Source organism: Geotrypetes seraphini, chromosome 2 (genome assembly GCF_902459505.1).
Source record: "Geotrypetes seraphini chromosome 2, aGeoSer1.1, whole genome shotgun sequence".
Lineage (NCBI taxonomy): Eukaryota > Metazoa > Chordata > Amphibia > Gymnophiona > Dermophiidae > Geotrypetes > Geotrypetes seraphini.
In genome coordinates, this window is record NC_047085.1 from 435,765,102 (window position 1) to 435,790,385 (window position 25,284).

General features: G+C 46.6%; 1 protein-coding gene across 2 annotated transcripts in view; it reads left to right on the top strand.

Moving 5' to 3' along the window:
• The window catches only part of MLLT10 (MLLT10 histone lysine methyltransferase DOT1L cofactor), a 692,838-nt gene that overhangs the window by 188,199 nt on the left and 479,355 nt on the right, over positions 1 to 25,284 (top strand). For both annotated transcript variants that reach the window (XR_004538143.1, XM_033931325.1), the window contains exon 4: positions 13,884 to 13,938. Coding sequence is in view for 1 of the 2 variants with exons in the window: in XM_033931325.1 (XP_033787216.1) it covers positions 13,884 to 13,938 (55 nt within the window). In the remaining variant the exon portion in view is untranslated. The remainder of the gene's footprint in view (positions 1 to 13,883; positions 13,939 to 25,284) is intronic.

The following is a 25,284-nucleotide window of genomic DNA, read 5'->3' on the forward strand; positions in this document are numbered from 1 at the left end:
GAAGATGACGGCAGATAAGGGCCATAGCCCATCAGGTCTGCCCACTCTACTGACCCACCCCCAAGTCTACTATCCTAGGGATCCCACTCCTGGTGACAGGTTCCCTTGGCTTAACCCTCTAAGGCAGCGATGGCGAACCTATGGCATGCGTGCCAACTGTGGCACGCGAAGGCCTTGCAGCTGGCACGCGCAGGGCCGCCATCAGGGCAGTACTACCAGGGAGTGCACAGGAGAGAGAGCTGAACGGGGACGATGGGGGACCCGCGGGGTTAAATATAACTCGACTGCCCTGCCGCTCACACAGCCGATCGGAAATCTTCCCCGACGTCAGTGCTGACGTCGGAGGGAGGGCTTAAGCAAAGCCCGCCCTCCGACGTCAGCGCTGAAGTCGGGGAAGATTTCCGATCGGCTATGTGTGCACAGCGGGACAGGCAGGAAATAGAAGACAAGCCTACGCGGCTCGAGCTACATTTTGCTGAGAAAGTTGCTAAGATGGGCTAGGAGACAAACGGGGAACACAAAAGGGGGAGGGAGTGCGTTTTGGACACAAGGCATGAACTTGGGAGAAAGGAAGGGAGGGAAAGAGATGCTGAGGTGGGGGAGGGAATGGGTTTTTGCACACAGAAGGCATGGACTTGGGAGAGAGGAAGGGAGGGAAAGAGATGCTGAGGTGGGGGAGGGAATGGTTTTTTGCACACAGAAGGCATGGACTTGGGAGAGAGGAAGGGAGGGAAAGAGATGCTGAGGTGGGGGAGGGAATGGGTTTTTGGACACAAGGCATGAACTTGGGAGAGAGGAAGGGAGGGAAAGAGATGCTGAGGTGGGGGAGGGAATGGGTTTTTGCACACAGAAGGCATGGACTTGGGAGAGAGGAAGGGAGGGAAAGAGATGCTGAGGTGGGGGAGGGAATGGGTTTTTGGACACAGAAGGCATGGACTTGGGAGAGAGGAAGGGAGGGAAATAGATGCTGAGGTGGGGGAGGGAATGGGTTTTTGGACACAAGGCATGAACTTGGGAGAGAGGAAGGGAGGGAAAGAGATGCTGAGGTGCGGGAGGGAATGGGTTTTTGGACACAAGGCATGGACTTGGGAGAGAGGAAGGGAGGGAAATAGATGCTGAGGTGGGGGAGGGAATGTGTTTTTGGACACAGAAGGCATGGACTTGGGAGAGAGGAAGGGAGGGAAAGAGATGCTGAGGTGGGGGAGGGAATGTGTTTTTGGACACAAGGCATGAACTTGGGAGAAAGGAAGGGAGGGAAAGAGATGCTGAGGTGGGGGAGGGAATGGTTTTTTGCACACAGAAGGCATGGACTTGGGAGAGAGGAAGGGAGTGAAAGAGATGATGAGGTGGGGGAGGGAATGGTTTTTTGCACACAGAAGGCATGGACTTGGGAGAGAGGAAGGGAGTGAAAGAGATGATGAGGTGGGGGAGGGAATGGTTTTTTGCACACAGAAGGCATGGACTTGGGAGAGAGGAAGGGAGGGAAATAGATGCTGAGGTGGGGGAGGGAATGGGTTTTTGGACACAAGGCATGAACTTGGGAGAGAGGAAGGGAGGGAAAGAGATGCTGAGGTGGGGGAGGGAATGGGTTTTTGGACACAGAAGGCATGGACTTGGGAGAGAGGAAGGGAGGGAAATAGATGTTGAGGTGGGGGAGGGAATGGGTTTTTGGACACAAGGCATGAACTTGGGAGAGAGGAAGGGAGGGAAAGAGATGCTGAGGTGGGGGAGGGAATTGGTTTTTGGACACAGAAGGCATGGACTTGGGAGAGAGGAAGGGAGGGAAATAGATGCTGAGGTGGGGGAGGGAATGGGTTTTTGGACACAAGGCATGAACTTGGGAGAGAGGAAGGGAGGGAAAGAGATGCTGAGGTGCGGGAGGGAATGGGTTTTTGGACACAAGGCATGGACTTGGGAGAGAGGAAGGGAGGGAAATAGATGCTGAGGTGGGGAAGGGAATGTGTTTTTGGACACAGAAGGCATGGACTTGGGAGAGAGGAAGGGAGGGAAAGAGATGCTGAGGTGGGGGAGGGAATGTGTTTTTGGACACAGAAGGCAAGGACTTGGGAGAGAGGAAGGTAGGGAAAGAGATGGTTGTGTACACGGGGAATAGAAGAAAGGAGAATTTTTGGTCATAGGGAAGGAGTGAGGTACAGACAGTGGCATACCAAGATGGGGGTGGGGGCGGTCTGCCCCGGTTTTACGCCCCAAGGGGGTGCACAGCTGGCCACCCTCCAGTGTTCTCCCTAGGCTGGCAAACTGCGTCTCTTTAGCCACTTGAGTGCCACCGCCGCCATTGGGAACAGGCCGGTGCCAAGTTCTCCCTGCTTTTCCCTGTGGGGCCGACCAACTCTCGCCACCCGCGTTAATTCTGATGTCGGAGAGGACGTTCTGGGCCAGCCAATCGCTGCCTGGCTGGCCCAGAACGTCCTCTCCGATGTTAGAATTGACGTCGAGTGGCGAGAGTTGGTCGGCCCCGTGGGGAAGAGAAGCAGGGCGAACTCGGCGCCAGCCTGTTCCCGATAGCGGCAGTGGCAGCCTATTCCCCAGTGGCGGTGGCAGCATTTTCCCAATGGTGGTGGCATAGGGGAGGGCAAGGAGAAAGAAAGAAAGGGGGGGACAGGGAGCCAAAAAAAAAAAAAAAATAAAGAGGGCTGGGTGAAACAAAGAAAAATGGGGCACGGAGAGAGAGAAAGACAGACATACAGAATGAAAGGGGGTATGGAGAGAGAGAAAAAGAAAGAAGGGGGCAGGGTGAAACAAAGAAAAAGTTTGGGGAGGGAATGAGGTCTAGAGGAGAGAAAGCATACAGGAGGCTGAAAAAAGGGAAGAAATATTGGATGCACAGTCAGAAGAATAAAGTGCAACCAGAGACTGATGAAATTACCAAAGGTAGGAAAATGATTTTATTTTCAATTTAGTGATCAAAATGTGTCCGTTTTGAGAATTTATATATGCTGTCTATATTTTGCACTATGGCCCCCTTTTACTAAACCGCAATAGCATTTTTTAGCGCAGGGAGCCTATGAGCTTCAAGAGCAGCGTGGGGCATTCAGCGCAGGTCCCTGCGCTAAAAACCACTATCGCGGTTTAGTAAAAAGGGAGGGGGAATATTTGTCTATTTTTGTATAGTTGTTACTGAGGTGACATTACATAAAGTCATCTGCCTTGATCTCTTTGAAAACCCGCGGAATATAAATGATAATTAACATTTTCTCTGCGTACAGCTTGCTTTGTGTTTTTAAAATTTTATTGTTGGTAGATCATTTTGACTTGGCCACAAAGGTAAGGGGGAGGGAGGGGAGCTGCTGAAAGAGTCTACCTTGACGTGGTTGCAGGCTTACAAGTCTTTTGGTCAAAGAGTGCGGCGACAGAGAAAAGTATGTGTGTATTCGGCCCATGAATGAAATCATTAAAACATTATAAATTGCCAATAAATTGAAATGAAAACCAAAGAATTGTGAATCAAATTGATTCTCTGACAATACAAAGATTCCAACCTTTAAAAATGATGTTACATAGTTCAGGCAACTTTATAAAGAGTTTTTAGATACTAAAATCTTGTTATTACGGTTTAATTGACGTCCTGGCACTTTGAGGAAATTCTTTGGTTTTGTGCGGCAGTTTGGGCACTCGGGCTTAAAAAGGTTAGCCATCACTGCTCTAAGGGATCCCACATGGGCATCCCATTTGCTCTTAAATTCTTGCACGCTGTTTGCCTCGATCACCTGCACCAGGAGCTCGTTCCAAGGATCAACCACTCTCTCGGTGAAGAAATATTTCCTGGTGTCGCCATGAAATTTCCCGCCCCTGAGTTTGAGCGGATGCCCTCTTGTGGCTGAGGGTCCTTTGAGAAAGAGAATCTCTTCTTCCATCTCGATACGGCCGGTAATATACTTAAACGTCTCGATCATGTCTCCTCTCTCCCTACGTTCCTCAAGTGAGTACAGCCGCAAATTTTTCAGCCTTTCCTCGTACGATAGATCCTTCAGCTCCGAGACCATTCTGGTGGCCATCCGTTGCACCGACTCTACTCTCAGCACATCTTTTTGGTAGTGTGGCCTCCAGAATTGCACACAGTATTCCAAATGAGGCCTCACCATGGTTCTGTATAATGGCATTATGACTTCAGGCTTCCGGCTGACGAAACTCCTGCGGATGCAATCTAACAACTGTCTTACCTTAGATGAAGCCTTCTCCACATGATCAGCAGTTTTCTTTTTTTTTATTTATAAATTTAATACATTTAATAATATCAGATGATATCAAAGAAAAAGGTTTCACGAAATGAATACTTACATAATACAATACACAACAAACAATCCTTTTTAAGCCCACAATCTGGAGAGACACATTACCGTTTTTTACCATAATTTTTTTTAAGGAAATCAAAGAAATGGGTTGAATTCATATGAATCCTAATCATTCCTACTATATAAGACCTTGACATCCTACCATTTTCTCAGAGATGAAACATCTAAAATAATTAAAAGAAAAAAGAAACTAATTTCTGTTCACGAGCTAACAAAAATTGTAACTGAATGGGGTCCCAAAAGACATATTCAATGTCCTGTATCTTAACAAGACATTTACAAGGAAACTTTAAGTAGAATGATGCCTCAAGAGCTAACACTCTAGTTCTTAATTTCAAAAATTCTTTTCTTCTTAACTGTGTAGCTCTTGAGACATCGGGAAAAATGCTGACCAAGTCTCCACAAAACTTGGTAAGCCTATTTTTGAAGTAAAAGTTTCATTATCAACATTTTATCTGTCTCAGACATACATGTTATTACCATAGTGGACCTAGTCTGAATAAAATCCTGAGTATCTTCCAAAAACTATGTCAGATTAACTTTGTCTGTTATTAGATGGTCCACTTCCTGGTCAGTTTTTTTATTTTTTTTTTTGAGGTATATAATAACAATTACTTAATGGGAAGTTTTCCGCATTAGGTAATCCCAATATTTCTTTAAAATATTTCCTTAACAATATTTCAGAAGATAACAAATGAGATATTGGGAAATTAACCAGGCAGAGATTCCTTCCCCTATACATATTTTCCAACATTTCCATTTTAGAAAATAACAATGTGGAATCCTTAATTGCAGACACTGAGACAGATTGTAGTGTATTAGTTTGTGTTTCAACCACTCCTATTCTCTTATCCAAACAACTTAAATTAGAGTCCACATTCTCAAATTTTTGAGCTACAGAATGTGAATAGTCCAAAGTTTGTTTCATTGATTCTCTAAGAAACCCTTCAACTCTAGTAATGCCTAACCACAAATCTTTAAGGGTAATATCTTGTTTTTCCACTGTTTGTGGTTGCTCATGTACTACACTTGAAAAATCAAGTGGTTTAGGTATTTCAGTAAAAAACAATTTATTCGTCTGAGTAGATGGTACCACAACATCAGTAGAAATAGTGGGGGTTATATTCCCACTAACACCAGATATTGGATGAAGAGGGGGCTCAATGATGCTCCTGACACGGGAGAGTTTAAATCAGTTATAGTTGGTGCTGGGATTTCCATAGAGTATATCAAATGTCTGTCCATAGGACCAGAAACAGTAGGTGTAGAGCTCTTGGGCTTTACTTTCCTTTTTCCCATAGTATCAAACGAAAAAAGTTATACGACCTGAACTCCACTCCTGAGCTCCTCGTTGCTCCAAGGGGCGTGTCCTGCCCCTTAGGGCACGCCCCTTCGGCAGCGCAGCTGCGGCCGCACCCGCAGCAGCAGGCTGCTTTTCAAAGAAATTGTAGGCAGATAAGATGGACCCTATGACGTCAGGGGGTCCGTCTTGGAAACTGCCTGCCCAAAACGATTGCTGGCACTGCTGGTGCTGGGGTCTGCTCGAAGCGACGCTGAACTCCTCCTCCGGCATCCTCGACTCTCAGGTAATGGCTCCCAATCTCTCAACAGCGGCAGGCTGCTTTTCAAGGAAATTGTAGGCAGATAAGACGGACCCTATGACGTCAGGGGGTCCGTCTTGGAAACTGCCTGCCCGAAACGATTGCTGGCACTGCTGGTGCTGGGGTGTGCTCGAAGCGACGCTGAACTCCTCCTCCGGCGTCCTCGACTCTCAGGTAATGGCTCCCAATCTCTCAACAGCGGCAGGCTGCTTTTCAAGGAAATTGTAGGCAGATAAGACGGCCCCTATGACGTCAGGGGGACCGTCTTGGAAACTGCCTGCCCAAAACGATTGCTGGCACTACTGGTGCTGGGGTCTGCTCGAAGCGACGCTGAACTCCTCCTCTGGCGTCCTCGACTCTCAGGTAATGGCTCCCCGATCAGCAGTTTTCATGTCTGCGCTGATGATCACTCCCAAGTCTCGTTCTGTTGAAGTTCTAGCTAAGGTCTCACCATTCAAGGTGTAAGTTCTGCACGGATTTCTGCTGCCGAGGTGTATTATCTTGCATTTCTTAGCGTTGAAGCCCAGCTGCCAGGTCGAGGACCAAAGCTCCAACAAATGTAGGTCCTGTGTCATACTATCGTGTGAATTGCCATCTCTCACTATATTGCATAGTTTGGCGTCGTCAGCGAATAACGTTACCTTACCTTGAAGCCCCTGAGTTAGGTCACCTATGAATATGTTGAAAAGGAGCGGGCCCAAGACTGAGCCCTGCGGTACTCCACTGGTCACTCCGATGTTTTAGAGAGGGTACCGTTAACTACCACCCTCTGAAGTCTGCCACTCAGCCAGTCATTGACCCATGTAGTTAGTGTTTCTCCCAGCCCCATTGATTTCATCTTGCTCAACAGCCTGCGATGTGAGACACTATCGAAAGCTTTGCTGAAGTTTAGGTATACGACGTCCACGGATTCTCCCAAGTCTAACTGTTTTGTTACCCAGTCAAAGAAGCTAATGAGATTGGATTGGCATGATCTACCATTGGTGAATCCGTGTTGACTGGGATCCCATAGATTCTCCTCATCCAAGATTGCGTCTAATTTACGTTTGATTAGTGTTTCCATGAGTTTGCATACTATTGATGTGAGACTCACCGGTCTGTAGTTTGCAGCCTCTGCCCTGCAACCCTTTTTGTGCAGTGGAACGACGTTAGCTGTTTTCTAGTCTATGGGGACTCTCCCCGAACTTAGGGAGAGATTGAAGAGTCCTGATAGCGATTCTGCCAGGACATCACGCAGCTCACTGAGCACCCTGGGGTGTAGATTGTACGGTCCCATGGCTTTGTTCACCTTGAGCCTTACCAGTTCGTAGTAGACGTCGCCAGGTGTGAACTCGAAATTCTGAAACAGGTCTTCCATGCTGGGCCTTGCCTGCAACTGCGGACCGTGCCCTGGTGCCTCGCAGGTGAAGACCGAGCAGAAGTATTCATTCAGTAGTTCTGCTTTATCGGAAACTGATTCTGCGCAGTTCTCATCTGGTTTTCTAAGGCGTACTATCCCGTCTGTGTTCTTTTTCCTATCACTAATATACCTGAAGAAGGATTTGTCCCCTTCATGTTCTTTGCCAGAGTCTCTTCCACTCGAAGTTTGGCCTCCCTGACTGCCGTTTTGACCGCTGCAGACCTCGCCCTATGTTCTAGTTTAGCTTCCCTAGTCTCCGTTCGTTTGTAGAAAATAAATGCTTTTTTCTTCTCCTTGACGAGGTGCGAGATTTCTGCGGAGTACCATTGGGGTTTGTTGTTTCTCCGCCGTTTGTGTACTGATTTAATGTAGAGGCTTGTCGCTTCATGTATGGTAGATTTCAGGGAAGACCACATAGCTTCCACATCATCGGTCGTAGCTTGGTTCTGCAGTGTCCGGTGGACAAAATCTCCCATGCGTTTGAAGTCAGTGCCTCGGAAGTTGAGTACTTTTGTTTTCGTGTTTGATCTAGGGAAACCTTTCCTGAGGTAGAACCACACCATGTTGTGGTCCCTGGAGGCTAGCGTATCTCCTACCGAGACCTTTGAGACGCTATCCCCGTTGGTGAGTACCAGGTCCAGGATCGCCTGGGCCCTAGTGGGTTCCAATACCATTTGTTTGAGTCGTGCTCCCTTTATGGATGTTAACAGTCTCCTGCTGCCACTGGTTGTTGCTGAGTATGAGTTCCAATCTGCATCAGGCATGTTGAAGTCCCCTAGCAGAACAGCGTCTCCCCGTAGAGTGATATTCTCTATGTCTTCAATTAATTCGGAGTCTTTGTCTTCCAGTTGTCTTGGAGGTCTATATACTACACCAAGATACAGGCATTTTCCCCTGCCTCTGGCCAGGTTCACCCAGAGGGATTCCCCGGTGTACTTGACATCTGTGATTCTGGTAGTTTTGATGTCTTCTTTAATGTATAGTGCCACCCCTCCCCCTGACTTTCCCTCTCTGTCCTGACGAAATAAGTTGTATCCCGGTATAGCCATATCCCACCCATGAGAGTCTGTGAACCAAGTTTCGGATATTGCCACCACGTCAAGGTCGGCATTCATTATTTCAGTCTCTAATTCTAGAATCTTATTGCCTAAACTGTGTGCATTAATATACATAGCCCTCCATACCCCGTGATTGCTAAGTCCCTATGGGGAGTTTCCCACCTGGGGTAGTGTGACTCCTAGAGATTTGTTTGCAATGGGGGCACTTACTTTGGACTTAGAATCAGAGTTTCGACTCACCTCGTCAGGATCGTTCCTTACTGCACTTGTAGCTGAGTGGGTACCCTCCCCCGACTTACCTAGTTTAAAGCCCTACGAAGCAGGCGGGCTAGTCGGTGTCCAAAGACGTGCTTACCCCTGCTGGTCAGACGGAATCCGTCTGGTCCCTGAAGTCCTTGCAACGCTTCTCCATGGTTCAGGAATCCGAAGTTCATTTCCCGGCACCATCCTTGAAGCCACTCGTTAGTCCTCAGTATTCGCTCATCCCTGGCACTTCCTTTGCCTCCTTCACTACTCCCACCACTGAAGCCTGATTGTGAGGGGTGAAGAATGTTGTGGGTTTCTAAGTATTCGGTGAGAAGTTTTGCTACGAGGCCTTCCATTAGTTTGACGTATAGCGGTATTGAGGCTATAGGTCTATAATTGGATGGCTTATCTGTTGCTCCCTTTGGGTTTTTCAAAACAGGGGTTATGATGATTTTGGTGACTTCTTGTGGAAATTGACCCTCTGTGAGCATATAAATAATCCACCACATGAGGTGGGTGCGGAATCTAGTGCTACGGCTTTTAACAGGTATGGGGGACAGTGGTTGAGGTCGCAGGCTGCATAACTGTATTTTTTGTAGAGTTTGCGTAGGTCGTGCCATTGTGTGTCTGGGAAATCTGACCAGTTTCTGTCTGTTGCGTAGGCCTTGTTTTCTTTAGATGGTATCGAGATTTTGTTGAGGTGGTTTGGGGTCCTGGTGAAGGTGTTTCTGGATGCTGATATTTTGTTTCTGAAGAATTCAACCATTTGATTGGCTGTGGGGGGCGGGGCAGTTTTGGTGGATAGGTAGGGTTTGGTGTCTGTTAGTTCCTTTAGTAGTTTGAAAATATTTTTGGTGTCTTGGATTTCTATGCCTATCTGATTGGTATAGTATACCTTTCTTTTTTCTTTTAACTTTTATCTGTATTGTTTGTTCAGTGTTCTCCAGGCTGTTTTTGTGTGTTCTCCGTTGTTTTTTCTCCATTCTCTTTCAAGACGTCTGCATTATCGTTTGAGTTGCAGTAGTTCGTTGTCTACAGATTCTGGTCTTTTTCTGCGGTTATGTCATATCTTCGAGGATGGATGTGCTTAGGGTGCACCAGTGGTTGATGAATTCCTTGGGGTTTCCATCTTGTATCATGGTGTCTACTTTGTTCCAAAATTTAGGTGGATCAATCTTTTTGTGTGCTTCGTATGTTAAGCTTTAGTTATTTTGTTTGGTTTTGCCCTGTGTTCAGTTGATTTTGAAGGTGTATATGTAGTGGTTTGACCAGAGAGTGCATAACCATGTTCCGTTTGTGGTGTGAATTTCTGGTGTGGTGGGTTGTTGGGACATGAAGGCTGCTATGTCAAGTTGGTGGCCCTTCTCGTTTGTGGTTTGTGGGTCTAGGATTATGTAGGATAGGGTTTTGAGGAATGAGAAGAGGTTTTCTGTTTGGTTGGAAGATTCGTCTTCCAGGTGTAAGTTAAGATCGCCTAGGATTAGGTTGTATGTTGATGTGAGGGAGTTTCTGATTTTTGCTATGTTCCATTTTCCTGGTGTTATGTAGCAAGGTAGGCAGGTTAGGGTTCCTTTGAGTGTGGGGCCTGATAATTGGCAGGCATAAGAACATAAGAGCATAAGCCGTGCCTCTGCTGGATCATAGAAACATAGAATATGACGGCAGAAAAGGGCTATAGCCCATCAAGTCTGCCCACTCCAATGACCCACCCCCCTGACTTTACTCCCTTAGAGATCCCACGTGAATGTCCCATTTTCTCTTAAAATCTGACACACTGCTGGTCTCAATCACCTGCAGAGGAAGACTGTTCCAATGATCGACCACCCTCTCTGTGAAGAAGTATTTCCTGGAATCACCACGAAATTTCCCTCCCCTGATTTTCAGCGGATGCCCTCTGGTGGTCGAAGGACCTATAGGACAGAAGACAGAAGATATCATCTTCCACCTCGATACGGCCCGTAACATATTTGAACGTCTCAATCATGTCCCCCCTCTCTCTTCGTTTCTCTAGTGAGTACAGCTGTAATTTATTTAGCCTTTCTTCATACGTGAGATCCCTGAGTCCATCATGCTCAGCAGTCCGCTCACGTGGCGGCCCTCTATCTATACCCTTCTATCCCCTTTTCCTTCAGAAAATTGTCCAATCCCTTCTTGAACTCCAATACTGTACCCTGTCCTATCACTCCCTCTGGAAGCGCGTTCCAGGTGTCCACCACTCGTTGAGTGAAGAAGAACTTCCTAGCATTGGTTCTGAATCTGTCCCCTTATAATTTTTCAGAATGCCCTTTCATTCTTGTAGTTGTCAAAAGTTTGAAGAATCTGTCCCTTCATGATCTTATAAGTCTCTAGCATATCCCCTCTAAGTCTCCGCTTCTCTAGCGAAAAAAGCCCCAGTCTCTCTATTCTTTCAGCGTATGAAAGGTTTTCCATACCTTTTATCAAATGTGTTGCTCTCTTCAGAACCCTCTCGAGTATCACTATATCCTTCTTTAGGTACGGCGACCAATATTGGACACACTACTCCAGATGCGGGCGCACCATCGCCCGATACAGCGGCAGGATAACTTCTTTTGTTCTGCTTGTAATACCCTTCTTGATTATTCCTAGCATTCTATTTGCTTTCTTAGCAGCCGCTGCGCATTGTGCCGACAACTTCATTGTCATGTCCACTATTACCCCCAAGTCCCTTTCTTGGGAACTCACTCAATAACAGCCCTCCCATTGTGTAGCTGTACCTCGGGTTTCTATTTCCTACGTGTAAGACTTTACATTTCTCTACATTGAACTTCATCTACCATCTCGTCACCCACTCCCCTAGTTTATTCAGGTCCATTTGTAAAACTTCGCAGTCCTCTTTAGTCCTAGCCCCATTAAATAGCTTGGTGTCATCTGTGAATTTTATTACTTTGCTTTTCGTCCCCGTTTCTAGATCATTATAAATACATTGAATAACAGCGGTCCAAGCACCGACCTCTGTAGAACCATTACCCTCATTGCTTCATAGTTTCCTTTCTTGAAGTTAAAAGTTGTCGCTGTGGTTCTCTTTCCTTTTGGTATTCCTACTTAAACTTTGAACTTGATCATGTTATGATCGCTGTTTTCCAACGGTCTCACTACTTCCACGTCCTTTGCAGGTCTTCTTAGCCCATTAAGGATTAGATCCAGAGTGGCATTTCCTCTCTTCGGTTCTCTGACAAGCTGGACCATGAAGCAGTCCTGCATAGCCTCCAGGAATCTGGTCTCCCTAGCGCATTTTGAGTTTCCAAGACTACAGTCTATTCCGGGATAGTTGAAGTCTCCCATAATGATCGTGTTACCGTTTTTGCATTCCCGTTTCATTTCGGCTTTCATTTCTTCATCGGTAGTTTTGTTTTGCCCAGGTGGATGATAGTACAGGCCCATCTTTACCTCGGGTCCTTTCCTTCCCGGTATTTTAACCCATAGCGATTCCAATTTGTTGGTCTTCGCTGCTGTGTCCACTCTGGTCGAGTGTATTGCTTTCTTTTATGTATAGAGCTATTCCTCATCCTTTCTGCCCTGACCTGTCCTCGCGATAGAGTTTGTACCCCGGCAGTGCTATGTTCCATTTGTTTTCTTCATTCCACCATGTTTCGGAGACCCCAATGATGTCTAGGTTCTCAGTTTTGGCCATGACTTCTAGTTCCCCCCATTTTGTTCCTTTTGCTCCTTGCATTAGTATATATGCAATTTAAGTCCTGGTAATTTTTTGTCTTCGTTTCCTTTCCCTGTGCTTCGATCTTTATTTTCTTCTCCTGTGCTACAATCCTCTTATCCTCCTCTGGCTCAATCTGCTCCTGTGTTTTGCCCATTGTTTCTTCCCAGCATTTTCCCTTGTATCTTCATGGGATACCTTTTCCCGAATCGTTGACACTTGGTCGATTGTCGGCTTTCCCCTTCTTAGTTTAAAGCCTGTTCTATTCCTCTCTTGACGTTGTTTGCCAGAAGTCTAGTTCCCGCCGCGCTCTCCTGAAGAGCTTGCTCTTGCCCCAAAACGTTGCCAGTTCCTCATGAAGTGGAACCCCTCTTCCTCACACAATCTCCTCATCCATGCATTTATTGATTGTAGTTCTGTTTGCCTCTTCACATTTGCCCTCGGTCTCTGAAAACGCTATCTTCTGAGTCCTCATTTTCAACTTCCTTCCCAGAATCTTGAACTGTTCTATCAGTGCATTACTGCTATAGTCCCTCCTGCTGATTTCATTTGTCCCGATGTGGATCATTACTGCAGTCTCTTCCGTCTCGGCTCCTTCTAGGATCTTTCCAATTTTGTCCACGATGTCCTTTGTTCTCGCTCCTGGGAGGCAGGTCACCAGTCAATCCTCTCTCCCACCTGCTATGTGGCTGTCCACTTGCCTGAAGATTGCCTAGGATCGCGGACTTCCCCTTCTTCAGTTTTCGCTCCGGTCGCAGGACTATGTCCTCGGAGTGCTTTGCTGCTTCTTCTTCTATATCCTGGTGTGCTTAGCTGCTTCTTTTTCTGGGCATCGACTAGACTATTCCTCCCCTTCCTGCGGGATTCCTCTGTGGTTATCTTCCTTGGAGTCGTCTTCCACATGTTCTGCCTTGCTGTTCTCTTTGAAACCTATCGGCGGTCTCTAATAGGACTAATGAAGAACAGGAACTGTAGTGGGCGGAGCCCGATCTTCGCATCTGGAGTGGCGTTGGGCGGGTGAAAGAGGAACAAGATGGAGGGAACCTGCTTCCTTCCTCTGCCTTGCTGTTTTCTGGAAGGAAAAAAAAGACCTTTCTGTGTCCCTCAAATAGGACTGAAGAGGAGCAGGAACTCTGCAGTGGATGTAGCCAAGCCCGGCGTCGGGCGGAGGAAGGAGGGACAGAATGGAGGGAACCTTCCTCTGCCTTGCTGTTTTCTGGAGAAAAACCTTTCAGTGGCCCTCAAATAGGGCTGAAGAGGAGTGGGAATTCTGTAGTGGGTGGAGCCAAGATCAAAGCCCTTTCAAGGGCTGGCAGGAAATGGCTGCTCAAGGAAGAAAGGGGGCGGGGCTTCCCACCGGAGAAAAGTAGAACCTTGCTGTTCTGGATTAGTGAGGGGGATTGCAGAAGTCTTAACACTGAAGCTTTATATTAAGACTATATATAGAGGATTGAGGTAAATCATTTAAAATTTCCAAAACTGTGTAAGATTAAAAAGCATGATGAATTTTCTAGTCAAAAAGTTTGTGCTTGTTTAATTATTGGTCTATTGCTATTAGTATATTGACTTTTATTTGTACATTTTTATCCTCAGAGATGTGAATTATGTCCTCATAAAGATGGTGCTTTAAAGAGAACTGATAATGGGGGTAAGTTTATGTTCCTGATACAGTGAAATGTATAAAACTTAACAGTTTACATGATGATGGCAATCAATTAGGAATTTGGAGATTTTTTAAAGTGTAATACAACCAGCATCATTGTATAACCTAAGTGTGTGTATATATACATATTTATATAGCTATTTAACTTTATCTGATATCTGTGTGTATACTTGTGCTTATATACAGTACTCCCCCCGATATTTGTGGGGGTTCTGTTCCAGGAACCCCCGCAAATCTCGAAAAACCGTAAATACGTTTTTTCATGGGGGAGCCTGAAGAGGGCAGCGAGAGAGGGCAGCAGGAGAGCAGCTGGAGCGCCTCGAGTGCAGGAAATCACTTGCGGTACGCTCCGTTCGCCTGTTAGGCCTTATCCAATCAGGAGCTGTGTGTCAAAGCAGCTCCTGTTTGGATAAGGCCCGACTTAGTGCAGGAAGAGGCAGTCGGAGCATACCACGAGTGATTTCCTGCACTCGCGGAACTCCGGCTGCTCTCTCCTGCCTCTCCCGCTGCCCTCTCCTTGTTGGCAGTTCGCGATTGGAAAACACCGTGAATGACCGGGACCGCGAACTGCCGACCGCGAACGACCGGGGGAACACTGTACATCTATATTTATAGATAATATATATGTGTGTGTGTGTGTATGTATGTATGTGTGTATATATATACAGTGTTCTCCCCAGAAATGTTTTCCAGCTGGGTGGCATGAAAAAGTAGCCGGATGGGGCGGGATGAGAAAATTTGGTGGTGGGGAAAATTAACTAACATTTTTAGCGCGCTCAAACCCCTGCGCTACGTGGGAAAACTAGCGCCAACTCAATGTTGGCGTTAGCATCTAGCACACATGGCAATTCCTCCGCGCGCTAAGCGCACACTAAAACCACTATCGTAACTTAGTAAAAGGAGCCCTAAATGTATACTATTTTTATTAGTTAATTATTATTATTATTTTCCAATGCTCAATATGACTTCCTTTTTTAAGGTTTGACACTTGTGCCAGAATATTTTTACTAAATTTAAGAAGTATTTGCACTCTTTCAAATGGTATAGAGGTTTAAAAAAGGGAAAGGCATTAATGAAGTCATTAGGTTCAATCTAGCCATTTATTTCTGCATGAATTTAAACAACTAAAAAAAAAGATAAATATAGCTCATCCAGTCATACATGAAATGGCTCTACAGCAGGGGTGCCCACACTTTTTGGGCTTGCGAGCTACTTTTAAAATGACCAAGTCAAAATGATCTACCAACAATAAAAATTTTTAAAAAACACAAAGCACACTGTATGCAGAGAAAATGTTAATTATCATTTATATTTCGCGGATTTTCAAAGAGGTCAATGCAGACGATTCTATGCAATGTCACCTCAGGAACAACTATACAAAAATAGACAAATATACCCCCTCCCTTTTTACTAAATCGCAATACTGGTTTTTAGAGCAGGGAGATGCACTGAATGCCCTGCGCTGCTCTCGATGCTCATAGGCTCCCTGCGCTAAAAACCGCTATTACGGTTTAGTAAAAGGGGGCCATAGTGCAAAATATAGACAGCAGATATAAATTCTTAAAACAGACACATTTTGATCACTAAACTGAAAATAAAATCAGTTTTCCTTTTTGTCTGGTGATTTCATGAGTCTCTGTTTGCACTTCCTTCTGACTATAAATCCAATATTTTTTTCTTTCTGCCCCTCCCCTTTTCTTTCTGTCTCTCTTTCTTTCTCTCTCCCTCTGCCCCCCAAGCCATCGCGCCAATTTCTCCACTTCCCCGATTCTTTCCCTACCCCCTAATGCCGATTTTTCCCTGCTTCCATGAGCCAGACCAGGAATGTACAAGCGCCGGACTCATAAGACTTCACCTCTGATGTCAATTCTTACGTTGGAGAGGAAGTTCCAGGCCAGCCAGGCAGCGATTGGCTGGCCCAGAACTTCCTCTCTGACATCAGAATTGACGTCGGAGGTGAAGTCTTGTGAGTCCGGCGCTTGTACGCGCCTGGCCTGGCTCAGGGAGGCAGGAAGAAAAAGATTGCCAAGGCAACGCGATCGACTCACATTGCCTTTGCGATCTACTGGTCGATCGCGCTCGACCATTTGGGCACCCCTGCTGTTATGGTATCCTGTCCTGACCTGACCTGAGGAAAGGGGTTTAGTCCCCAAAAAACTGCCTTATTTATATTTCCTATTTATAAACTTTAATCAATAGATACAATACTACTTGATTCTACGTAAAGCAACAAAAAAGTTTTTTTCTACCTTTTGTCATTTCTGCTTTAATCACTCTTCTTTCTAGCCAGCATCTGTCCGCTCTGTCTTCCATGCAGCATCAGCCCCTTCCATCCACTGTCCACCCTCTCCCCGTTCCATATGGCATCTTCCCTCTTTTTATGCTCCTTCAATAAACTGTCTATCCTGTGCCCCTTCTCTTCTCCTTTGTACATGATTGATTTCAGCTCTGCCACCTCTCCATTTTTCTCTCTCTGTCAACACCCCGTCCCCTATGCTCTGGCAACTATCTCGTCTCCTTTCTTTCATTCATACCCCACAGTCTGGTATCTTCCCTTCCCTGATTCTCTGGCATCTCACGTCTTTCCTTTTCTTCCATCTCTCCCTCCCCCTCCATGTTCTGACATCTTCTCCTTCCTTTCCCCCTTCCTTTTCCCTTGGTCTGGCATACTTTCCTCCTTCCCTCCAATCCCTGGCATCTCGTTTCATTCCCTCCCTCATCTTCTTTCTCCCTCCAGTTGGGTGCAGCAAGTCTCTCCCCCTCTGCTCCCTTTCCTCCTTCTGTCACCCAAGGCCTGGCGTCATAAACTTCTTCAGGCAGCAGCATTCACAATTCGCTGCTGTTGCCAACTTCGGGCCTTCTTCTCTGTCGGGTCCTGCCTTCATAGAAACAGAAGTAGGCAGGACCCGACAGAGAAGAAGGCCTGAAGCTGGCAACAGCAATGAATTGTAAATGCTGTTGCTAGCCGAAGAAGTTCATGACACCAGGCCGAGCACCCGGGGCAAACTGCTACTCTCCCCCCCCACGACCCTCCTATCTCTCCCTCCCTACCATCATGAGACTCTAAACAGCCCTGCTCTACTCTAAACAGGCTGCTTCAGGGCTTTCTCCTGTCGTGATTCCCTCTGGCACGTCACCGATGAGGGAAGGAGGGAGAGATAGGAGGGTCGGATTGGGTTTTGGGGGGGCGTCCGGGATGATGATGAGGCTGCTGCTGCTGCCAGCGAATCCAGCAAGGGTGAGGCCCCAAAGCACAGCACTGGCGGGCCCCCCCTGACCATTTCAGGCCCTAGGCCTGTGCCTACTGGGCCTATCCTTTAATCTGGCCCTGCTTCCCCCCCCATAAGCCCTGACATCTCTCTCTTCCACTCCATGGTAAGGTATCTCCTTTCCCTCCCTCCCATGGTCTTTGCATCTCTTTCCTCCTTTTCCTGATCTTCCTTCTCCATCCCCAATTGGGTGCAGCAGCATTTCTCTTCCCCTCCCCCCATTGGGTACAGCAGTATCATCAGCATTTCTTTTTCCTCCCCCCAATTTGGTACAGCAGAAGCAGCATTTCTCTTCACCCTCCCCCCTAATTGGGTGCAGCAGCATGACTTTTCCCCCTCCCCCTATTGGGTACAGTAGCATTTCTCCTCCCATTCACTCCCCCCCCATCTCACACACCCGGCAGATTCGCTACAGACAAAGGTAAGTAGCAAGTTTCCCTTCGTCGCTGACCTATCTCCCAAACGTCAGCGACAGAGGGAAGCTTACAACTTGCTGCTCTTGCTTACTTCGGGCCTTTCTCGTTGCCGGGTCCTGCCTTCGCGGAAACAGAAAGTAGGCAGGACCCGGCAGCGAGAAAGGCCCGAAGTAAGCAAAAGCAAGAGCAAGTAAGCTTCCCTCCGTGGCTGGCCTATCTCCCGCATGCTCCAGGGCTCTAATGGTCCGTGCCGGCTTCTCTTACCTACCTCCCCCCCCCCCCCCGACGTAACTTCCGGTTTCGGAGGGAAGCCGGGTTCGAGTCGCTTGCTGGGTTTTGTTTTGTTTAAAGTCCGGCGGGAGTCTTTCGGCGGCTCTTCAGGCTCGCGTTAAGCAGTGATGGCAGCAGATTTCGGCAGATGACAGCCGGGCGGTAATATAAATTTGCTGGGCAGAGCACCCGGCTGAAAAGCGCTGGGGAGAACACTATATATATATATATATATATATATATATATATAAATATTTATATATATATATATAAATAGCTTCAGTAAATAACTCAGAAAAGATTGTAGTTAATCTGTTCCCTAAACAAGCCTGACTAGATTGACATTCGCATCCAAAGGATAGTGGCTTGATTTGGCAAGGGCAGGTGATACTAGTTCAACTGTGTTTCAGAGAACAAGAAAGTAGACGGCATTCTTCCTCCTGGTGATCTTTGGGGGAGGGGGATTCCAGCAGGAAGGACTGGGCATCCCTCCTGCCAGGGGATTTCTTGGTGGAGGGTGAGTTTCCGGCAGGAAGGATTGGGTATCCCTCCTGCAGGGGAATGTATTGGAGTGGTAGCGGCAGGAGGAGTGCCAAATTTCTCCTGTCAGACATTAGGGGGTGAGGGACTTCAGGGGTTCTGGCAGGAAGGATTGGCCTAGTGGTTAGAGCTATAGCCTCAGCACCCTGAGGTTGTGGGTTCAAATCCTGTGCTGCTCCTTGTTACCCTGGGCAAGTTACTTAATCCTCCATTACCCCATGTACATTAGATATATTGTGAGCCCACCGGGACAGATAGGGAGTGCATGATTGTAAACCGCTTAGATAACCTTGATAGGTGGTATATAAATAAAAAGATAAAAGAGGGAGTATGCATCCCTCCTACCGGTCGACTTAGTGGGGGGTACGGGTTCCCTGCTACGACTGCTGAGTTGATAGCGGCTGGGGGATTCCTTTTCCACGATCAGAAATTGTATTGGAAACCTTGAAAGATGGACTTTGCCCTGTAAACTAAATACAAATAAGACAAAAGTTTTATAGTTTAATAATCAAGTTTCAAGTTTCAAGTTTTATTTACATTTGATGTATCGCTTATAAAAAATATCTAAGCGATGTACAATTTAAAAACCAGCAGATTGTGGTAATACATATAATTTATCTAAGTTATACAGTTGACAAAACAATTTGGACAAACATGATTAGGTAGGAAGGAAGGGGAAAGTTACAATTACATTATTTGTTAAAATTTACATAGAATGGATAATACAGTAGGTATAATTGGGATGAAGCAAGAGAAAAGAATATTAGAGACATATGAGAGTCTAAAATAGATTATATCATAAATCAAATGCATCTTGAAATAAGTATGATTTTAACAATTTTTTAAAAGAGATAAGATCTTTTTCATTTTTAATAAAATTTGGGAGGGAGTTCCACAATGAGGGAGCCACCACTGAACATAATCAGTTATGTTTGGTCCCTACATCGATTTACATTGGATTATCCCAGGACAAGCAGGCAGCATATTCTCAACATATGGGTGACATCATCCACGGAGCCCCGATGCGGACAGCTTCACAAGCAGAATTGCTTGAAAAACTTTCAGAAAGTTTTGATTGCTGCACTGCGCATGCACGAGTGTCTTTCCACCCGATGTAGGGCACGCGTCTCCTCAGCATCTCCTATGTTTTCCGTGGAGCTCAGAAGCATTTGTTTCAAGGTTCTGCACGAGAGTTAGTTCTACTCGTGCCTTCTCTTACCACGGCTCGTGTATTTTCTTTACAGAGTCACTGTGTTATCTGCTTGTTTGATTTTTTTTTTTTTTTAAGTTTTGTTTTTTCGATCATGTCACAGCGGGGCCTACTCCGCGGCCTCAGCCTATGGGCTTCGATTTTGCCGCGGCCGTGTTTCATTCCATGTCCCGGCCAGTCACAGGGTTCAAGAAGTGTAGCCGGTGTCAACATGCGATCTCCATCACTGACCCACATAAGTGATATGTACAGTGTTTAGGACCTGACCATCGTCCAGAGTCGTGCTTCACCTCAAAATCGAGCCCTTAAACATCGTTGAGATAAAATTAAGAAAATCTTCGGGGGAATAGATCTATCTTCAACTAAAACCTTGACCCCGATTCTGGCCATGACCTCAACTCCATTAAAGTCTAATACAGGGCCAAAACCTTCGACCTCGACCTCGCTCAAACCTCCCTCAATGGGGAAGTCTTCGTCTTCGGGGAAATCAGCTAAATCTTCTCCCGAGACACCATTATTCTCATTGTCTCTGTCAGGTAAGATAGCTAAGCCAACCCTTCCGGACATGCCACCCTTAGAACCGGTGGGTCCGAGGCTACCCAGGAAACGTGTTTCAAAATTGAGGCAACACTCTTCCTTGAGGTCGTCTTCCTCGGAGTCCATAGCCACACCAATTGTACCAGATCCAGTAGTGCCGGCTTTGCAGAATATGTTGGAAACTATTCTTCATCAGGAGTTTGGTAACATGCTTGCAAAATTGACTCCTGCCTCGACCCTGCTTCCTGCAGTCCAGCCTGAGCATTCAGCAGTATTAATAATAATAATAATAATAATAATAATAATAATAACTTTATTTTTGTATACCGCAATACCACAAACAGTTCAGAGCGGTTTACAATGCAAGAGACTGTACATACACAGCGAAGATACAATGCGAGGGAATGTACTATGCATTACAAGGAGTCGAGTCCTTGAGAGTGCCTCGAGCTCAATCTGCACACTCTAAGCAAGGAGTTGAGTCCTTAAGAATGCCTCGAGATACCTCTACACAAGGAGCTGAGTCCTTTTCAGTGTCTCAACGTCGTTCTCAAACTTCCAGTCCTATCTTTTCACATAAGGCGTTGCCTGTTTTGAGGCACAGGACGAGGACTCCTCGACATTCATCTTCGAGGCTGGATCCTACTCAATCACGGGACCGTGATTCGAGGCATAGTTCTTCCCTACATCATTTGTCGAGGCATTCATCGAGGCCCAGGTCTTCTTCTTGAGACAGGTCTCGTTTATCAAGGCATCGAGATTCTTCGAGACCACTAACTCCTTTGTCGAGGAGATCTGTTGTAGAGCTTCACAATTCTCGTCAGTTGAGTTCTTCTCCTGCGAGGTTTTCTTCACATTTCAGAAGTTGCCATTCGTCTTCATCTTTTCCTAAGGATTCAGATCTCAGGTATCAATACTCCAGAGAGGCATCACCTTCGTTCTCTGCTGTGAAAGGTACCTCTAGGGGCTGTCATTCACCTTCTCCTCAACGAAGTCATTCCTCTTCAGATTCGGTGTCCTTGACAAAATTTCTATGTCAGATGAGTAAAGATCTTAACATCACTTTGGAGTCTGACTCAAAATACTCTAAGGAGTATTTGGAAGAACTGGGTATGTCTCAAATTATTCATGAATGGCATTCTTTCTCATACTTTCAAAAGAAATCTTGATACACCATATTCCGTTCCCGCTGTGCCGGCAAAGATGGAATCTCGACATTAGATGATCCATTATAAGGGATTTCAGAAATCTCAATTATCCCATCAATCTCTTCTCGTGGAGTCTTCTTTAAAAAGAATCAATCGTGCCAAAGTTTGTGCCACCGTCCTTCCTGGCCGAGAGGGCAGGACCATGGACAAGTTTGGTCTAAACTAAACTAAACCTTAAATTTATATACTGCATCTTCTTCATAATTATAGAGCTCGGCACGAATTACAAGAGCTTAATATAGGAAGGAATAACATAATGGGTTTGCAGGTTGAGTACAGGGGGAGGAGAGCATTACATTTTTGTGAAAAGCCTAGTTTTCAGGTGCTTACGGAATAGTTGGAGCCCTGATTCCATAGTGGGGCAGTAAGATTATTCCAGAGCCCTGTGATTCTGAAGAAGAGAGATTTTCCCACATAGAGGATACCTTTTAGTGAGGGGAAGGATAGTTTAAGTTCCAAGGCCTGGTTCGAGGAGTTCCAAGATAGTGGGATTAGGGGAGGAAGGATGCCATATAGGATCTTAAAAGCTAAGCAGGCGCATTTAAAATGAACCCTGGAAATTACTGGGAGCCAGTGGAGTTTGGACAGAAGTGGGGAAACATGATCAAATTTGCGTTTTGCGAAGATCAACTTGGCCGCAGTATTCTGAATTAGTCGAAGTCTTTGAAGAGTTTTTTTTTAGTTAGACTTAGATAGATGGAATTACAATAGTTTAGTCTGGAAAGGATGATGGATTGAACAAGGATGGCAAAATGTTGTTGGCGGAAGCAGGATCTCACTTTCCTCAGCATGTGGAGGCTAAAAAAGCATGATTTTACCAAGGAATTGAGGTGGTCGTTGAAGGAAAAAGATAATGATGCCTAGAACGTCAGCTGTATCAAAATTCGATGATGACAAACCGAATTTTGAACTAAAACATTTTTTTACTTCTTTTCTGAAGCATTTGGTCAATGCCATGCCTAATTTTTTTTTCCCCCCAAATATCTTCCTCAACATCGACTTCCAGAGTTTCAACACATGCATCACACTCTGGGTCAACTTTGCATGCATATGGTTCAAGTTGCATATGATGTGTTTGAAATGTCCTCTAGAGTCACTGCGTTCTCAGTGGTGATGTGCCGTCTGGCCTGGCTCTGCACCTTAGATATGGACCTGAATCTACAAGATCAACTGGCCAACATCCCATGCCAGGGCAATGAGTTGTTTGATGACTCTATTGAGGCAGCTACAAAGCGCTTATCTGAGCATGAGAAGTCGTTTGCTTCCATAATCAAGCCAAAGCCTTTCACCACTAAGGGTTATAGGCCTCCTCCATCTTACCAGAGGCATTTTCCTCAAAAGCCAGCACCTTATTCAAGGCCGCCTCCTAAGAAACAGCGGCAGCATAAACCTCAGACCCCTGCTGCACTCAAGGCCTCTCAATCTTTTTGACCATCTAACACAGAAGAATCGTTCTGCCTCTGTCTTCTCATCTTTCCATTGGTGGTCGTCTCCATCATTTTTACCAATGCTGGGAACTAATTACATCCAACCTGTGGGTCTTCACTATCATCAGGGAGCTACAGGCAAGCGGCTACAGCAGCTACAGCAGGAGAGGCGCTAGGGAAGAGGAAGGCAGAGAGGCAAGGCTCTGGAGAGGAGGAAACAACAACAGGGTAGCGATGAGAGTAGCTCCGCCCACCCCACAACGTCAGCAGCTAGCGACCGGGCTCCTCCATAAAGGAGGCGAGCCAACGGGCGCAGCTACAGCGGCGAGGCAGGCGAGCTACAGGCAAGCAGCTGCAGCAGGAGAGGCGCTAGGGAAGAGGAAGGCAGAGAGGCAAGGTGCCGGAGAGGAGGAAACAGCAACAGGGTAGCGGCGAGAGTAGCTCCGCCCACTCCACAACGTCAGCAGCTAGCGACCGGGCTCCTCCATAAAAGGAGGCGAGCCAACGGCGCGCAGCTGTTCGGCGCCTTAGTGAGAGCGCCCTTGCGAAGAGCCATAAGAAGAGCCTGAGTCACAAACGAAAGGACACCTAGAGGGCAGCAAGGCAGCAAGGTAAGTACAAAATAAAAAAACCAACAAACAAGGTACATACGCTTGTGAAAAGACAGGACCTGTGTTGGCAGGGAAGACGAGAGGCGCCAAAACTACAATCAAGATCAACCCCCCAGCCACCAAAGAAATCCAGATGAAGGCAACAGTCTCCGTGCAGACTGAAGAGGACCCCCCCCCCCCCGATGGAAGGCGGAGATCTCTGTACAGACCGAAGTTGAACCCCACCTGACGACTTCAGTCTCTGTACAGACAGAAGAAGACAACCAGCGACAACTCAATGGAGACATCCTGCAGGAACTGACGAGTCTGAGGGAAGAAGTGCAGCGGGAGAGTGAGGCATTCATCGATGGAGTCCTCCTAGAACTGTCTCAGGTTTCCGAACAAGTGCACGAAGGCAGGTCCTTTCTCAGGACACCTGAACCAACCCGGCATGCAGCAGTGGAAGCAACAGCTGGGGTACAAGAAGAGACTCGAGAAGATGAGACCTGGCAACTAGTCACCTCTGCAAGCAAACAAGAAGAGGCTCAAGATGATGGAACCCGGAAACTGGTCACCTCTGCAAGCAAACAAAGAAAACAGTCCTCCTCCACTTGGGTATCTTCAAGCAAGCACAGCAGCCTCACATCGACTCCGCAGATCACCCTGAGCAACAGATTCCAGCTCCTACAAGAAAGACCCACCAGCAGAATACAGGAGGATATTCAGGAAGGCTTCCAGGTGGGCAATCTCGAAACCCGACAGACGACCCCCAACTCAAGAAGCAACGACTCAGTACCCACCCAAGAAGAAGCGCAGAGTGATCGTCATTGGGGACTTCATGCTGAGGAGTACCGAAGGACCGGTATGCTGACCAGACCGACAAGCAAGAGAGATATGTTATCTACCAGGAGCCAAGATTAGGGACGTGACTACCTGCATTGGAAAAATAATCAAGCCTCAAGACCACTACCCAATGCTTCTCATCCACATAGGGACAAACAACACTGCCAGGAACTCACCGGAGAAGATACAGGAAGACTTTGAAGCCCTAGGAGAAAAACTGAAACAACAGGAAGCACAGGTGGTCTTCTCCTCCATCCTACCGGTAAGCGACAAAGGAAGGGCCAGGGAAGAACGGATCAAGAGGACTAATGAGTGGCTTAGGGGATGGTGCAAGGAGATGAACTTCGGCTTTCTGGACCATGGAGATGCACTTCAGGGACTACAGGGACTGGATGGGCTGCACCTAACTGGAAGAGGGAAGAACGTCCTGGGACGACGCTTGGCTCATTTGCTCCGGAAGGCTTTAAACTAGGTGAGCTGGGGGAGGGGATCCACTCTCACTCAGGTTGGGTAAGTAACCCAGAGGTAAGTAACCGTGCGAATACTAATGGAGACAGAGGGAGGGAGGAAGGTAGAGCGAGAGACTCGGACTTAGTATCTGAGGTAAGCATTCAAGTCGGTAGAGAGGGAGACAGAGGGAGAGATGGAGACTCCATCTCGGGGCCAAGAGGGATAAAAAATCGCATGGACAGGGGGTCAGAGGGGAGAAGTGTCACGGACACTGATGGTGACAGACAATAGTAAGAATGACAAAGGCAAAATTGAAGGCATGACGGAAGGGGGAAACGGCAAGAATGAAGGGGATGCTGAAGGAGATAAAGACAATAGCAAGGATGACAAAGGCAAAATCAAAGGCATCCCCAACCCTGTATGTCATGTCTGCCTGTTCAAGTTAGATTGGAAGCTCTTCTGAGCAGGATCTGTCTTTTAAATGTCAAAATGTACAGCACTGTGTGTGCCTTTAAGTGCTAGAAGTAATAAATAGTAATAGTAGTAGTAGGCACACAGAAAGGAATACTGG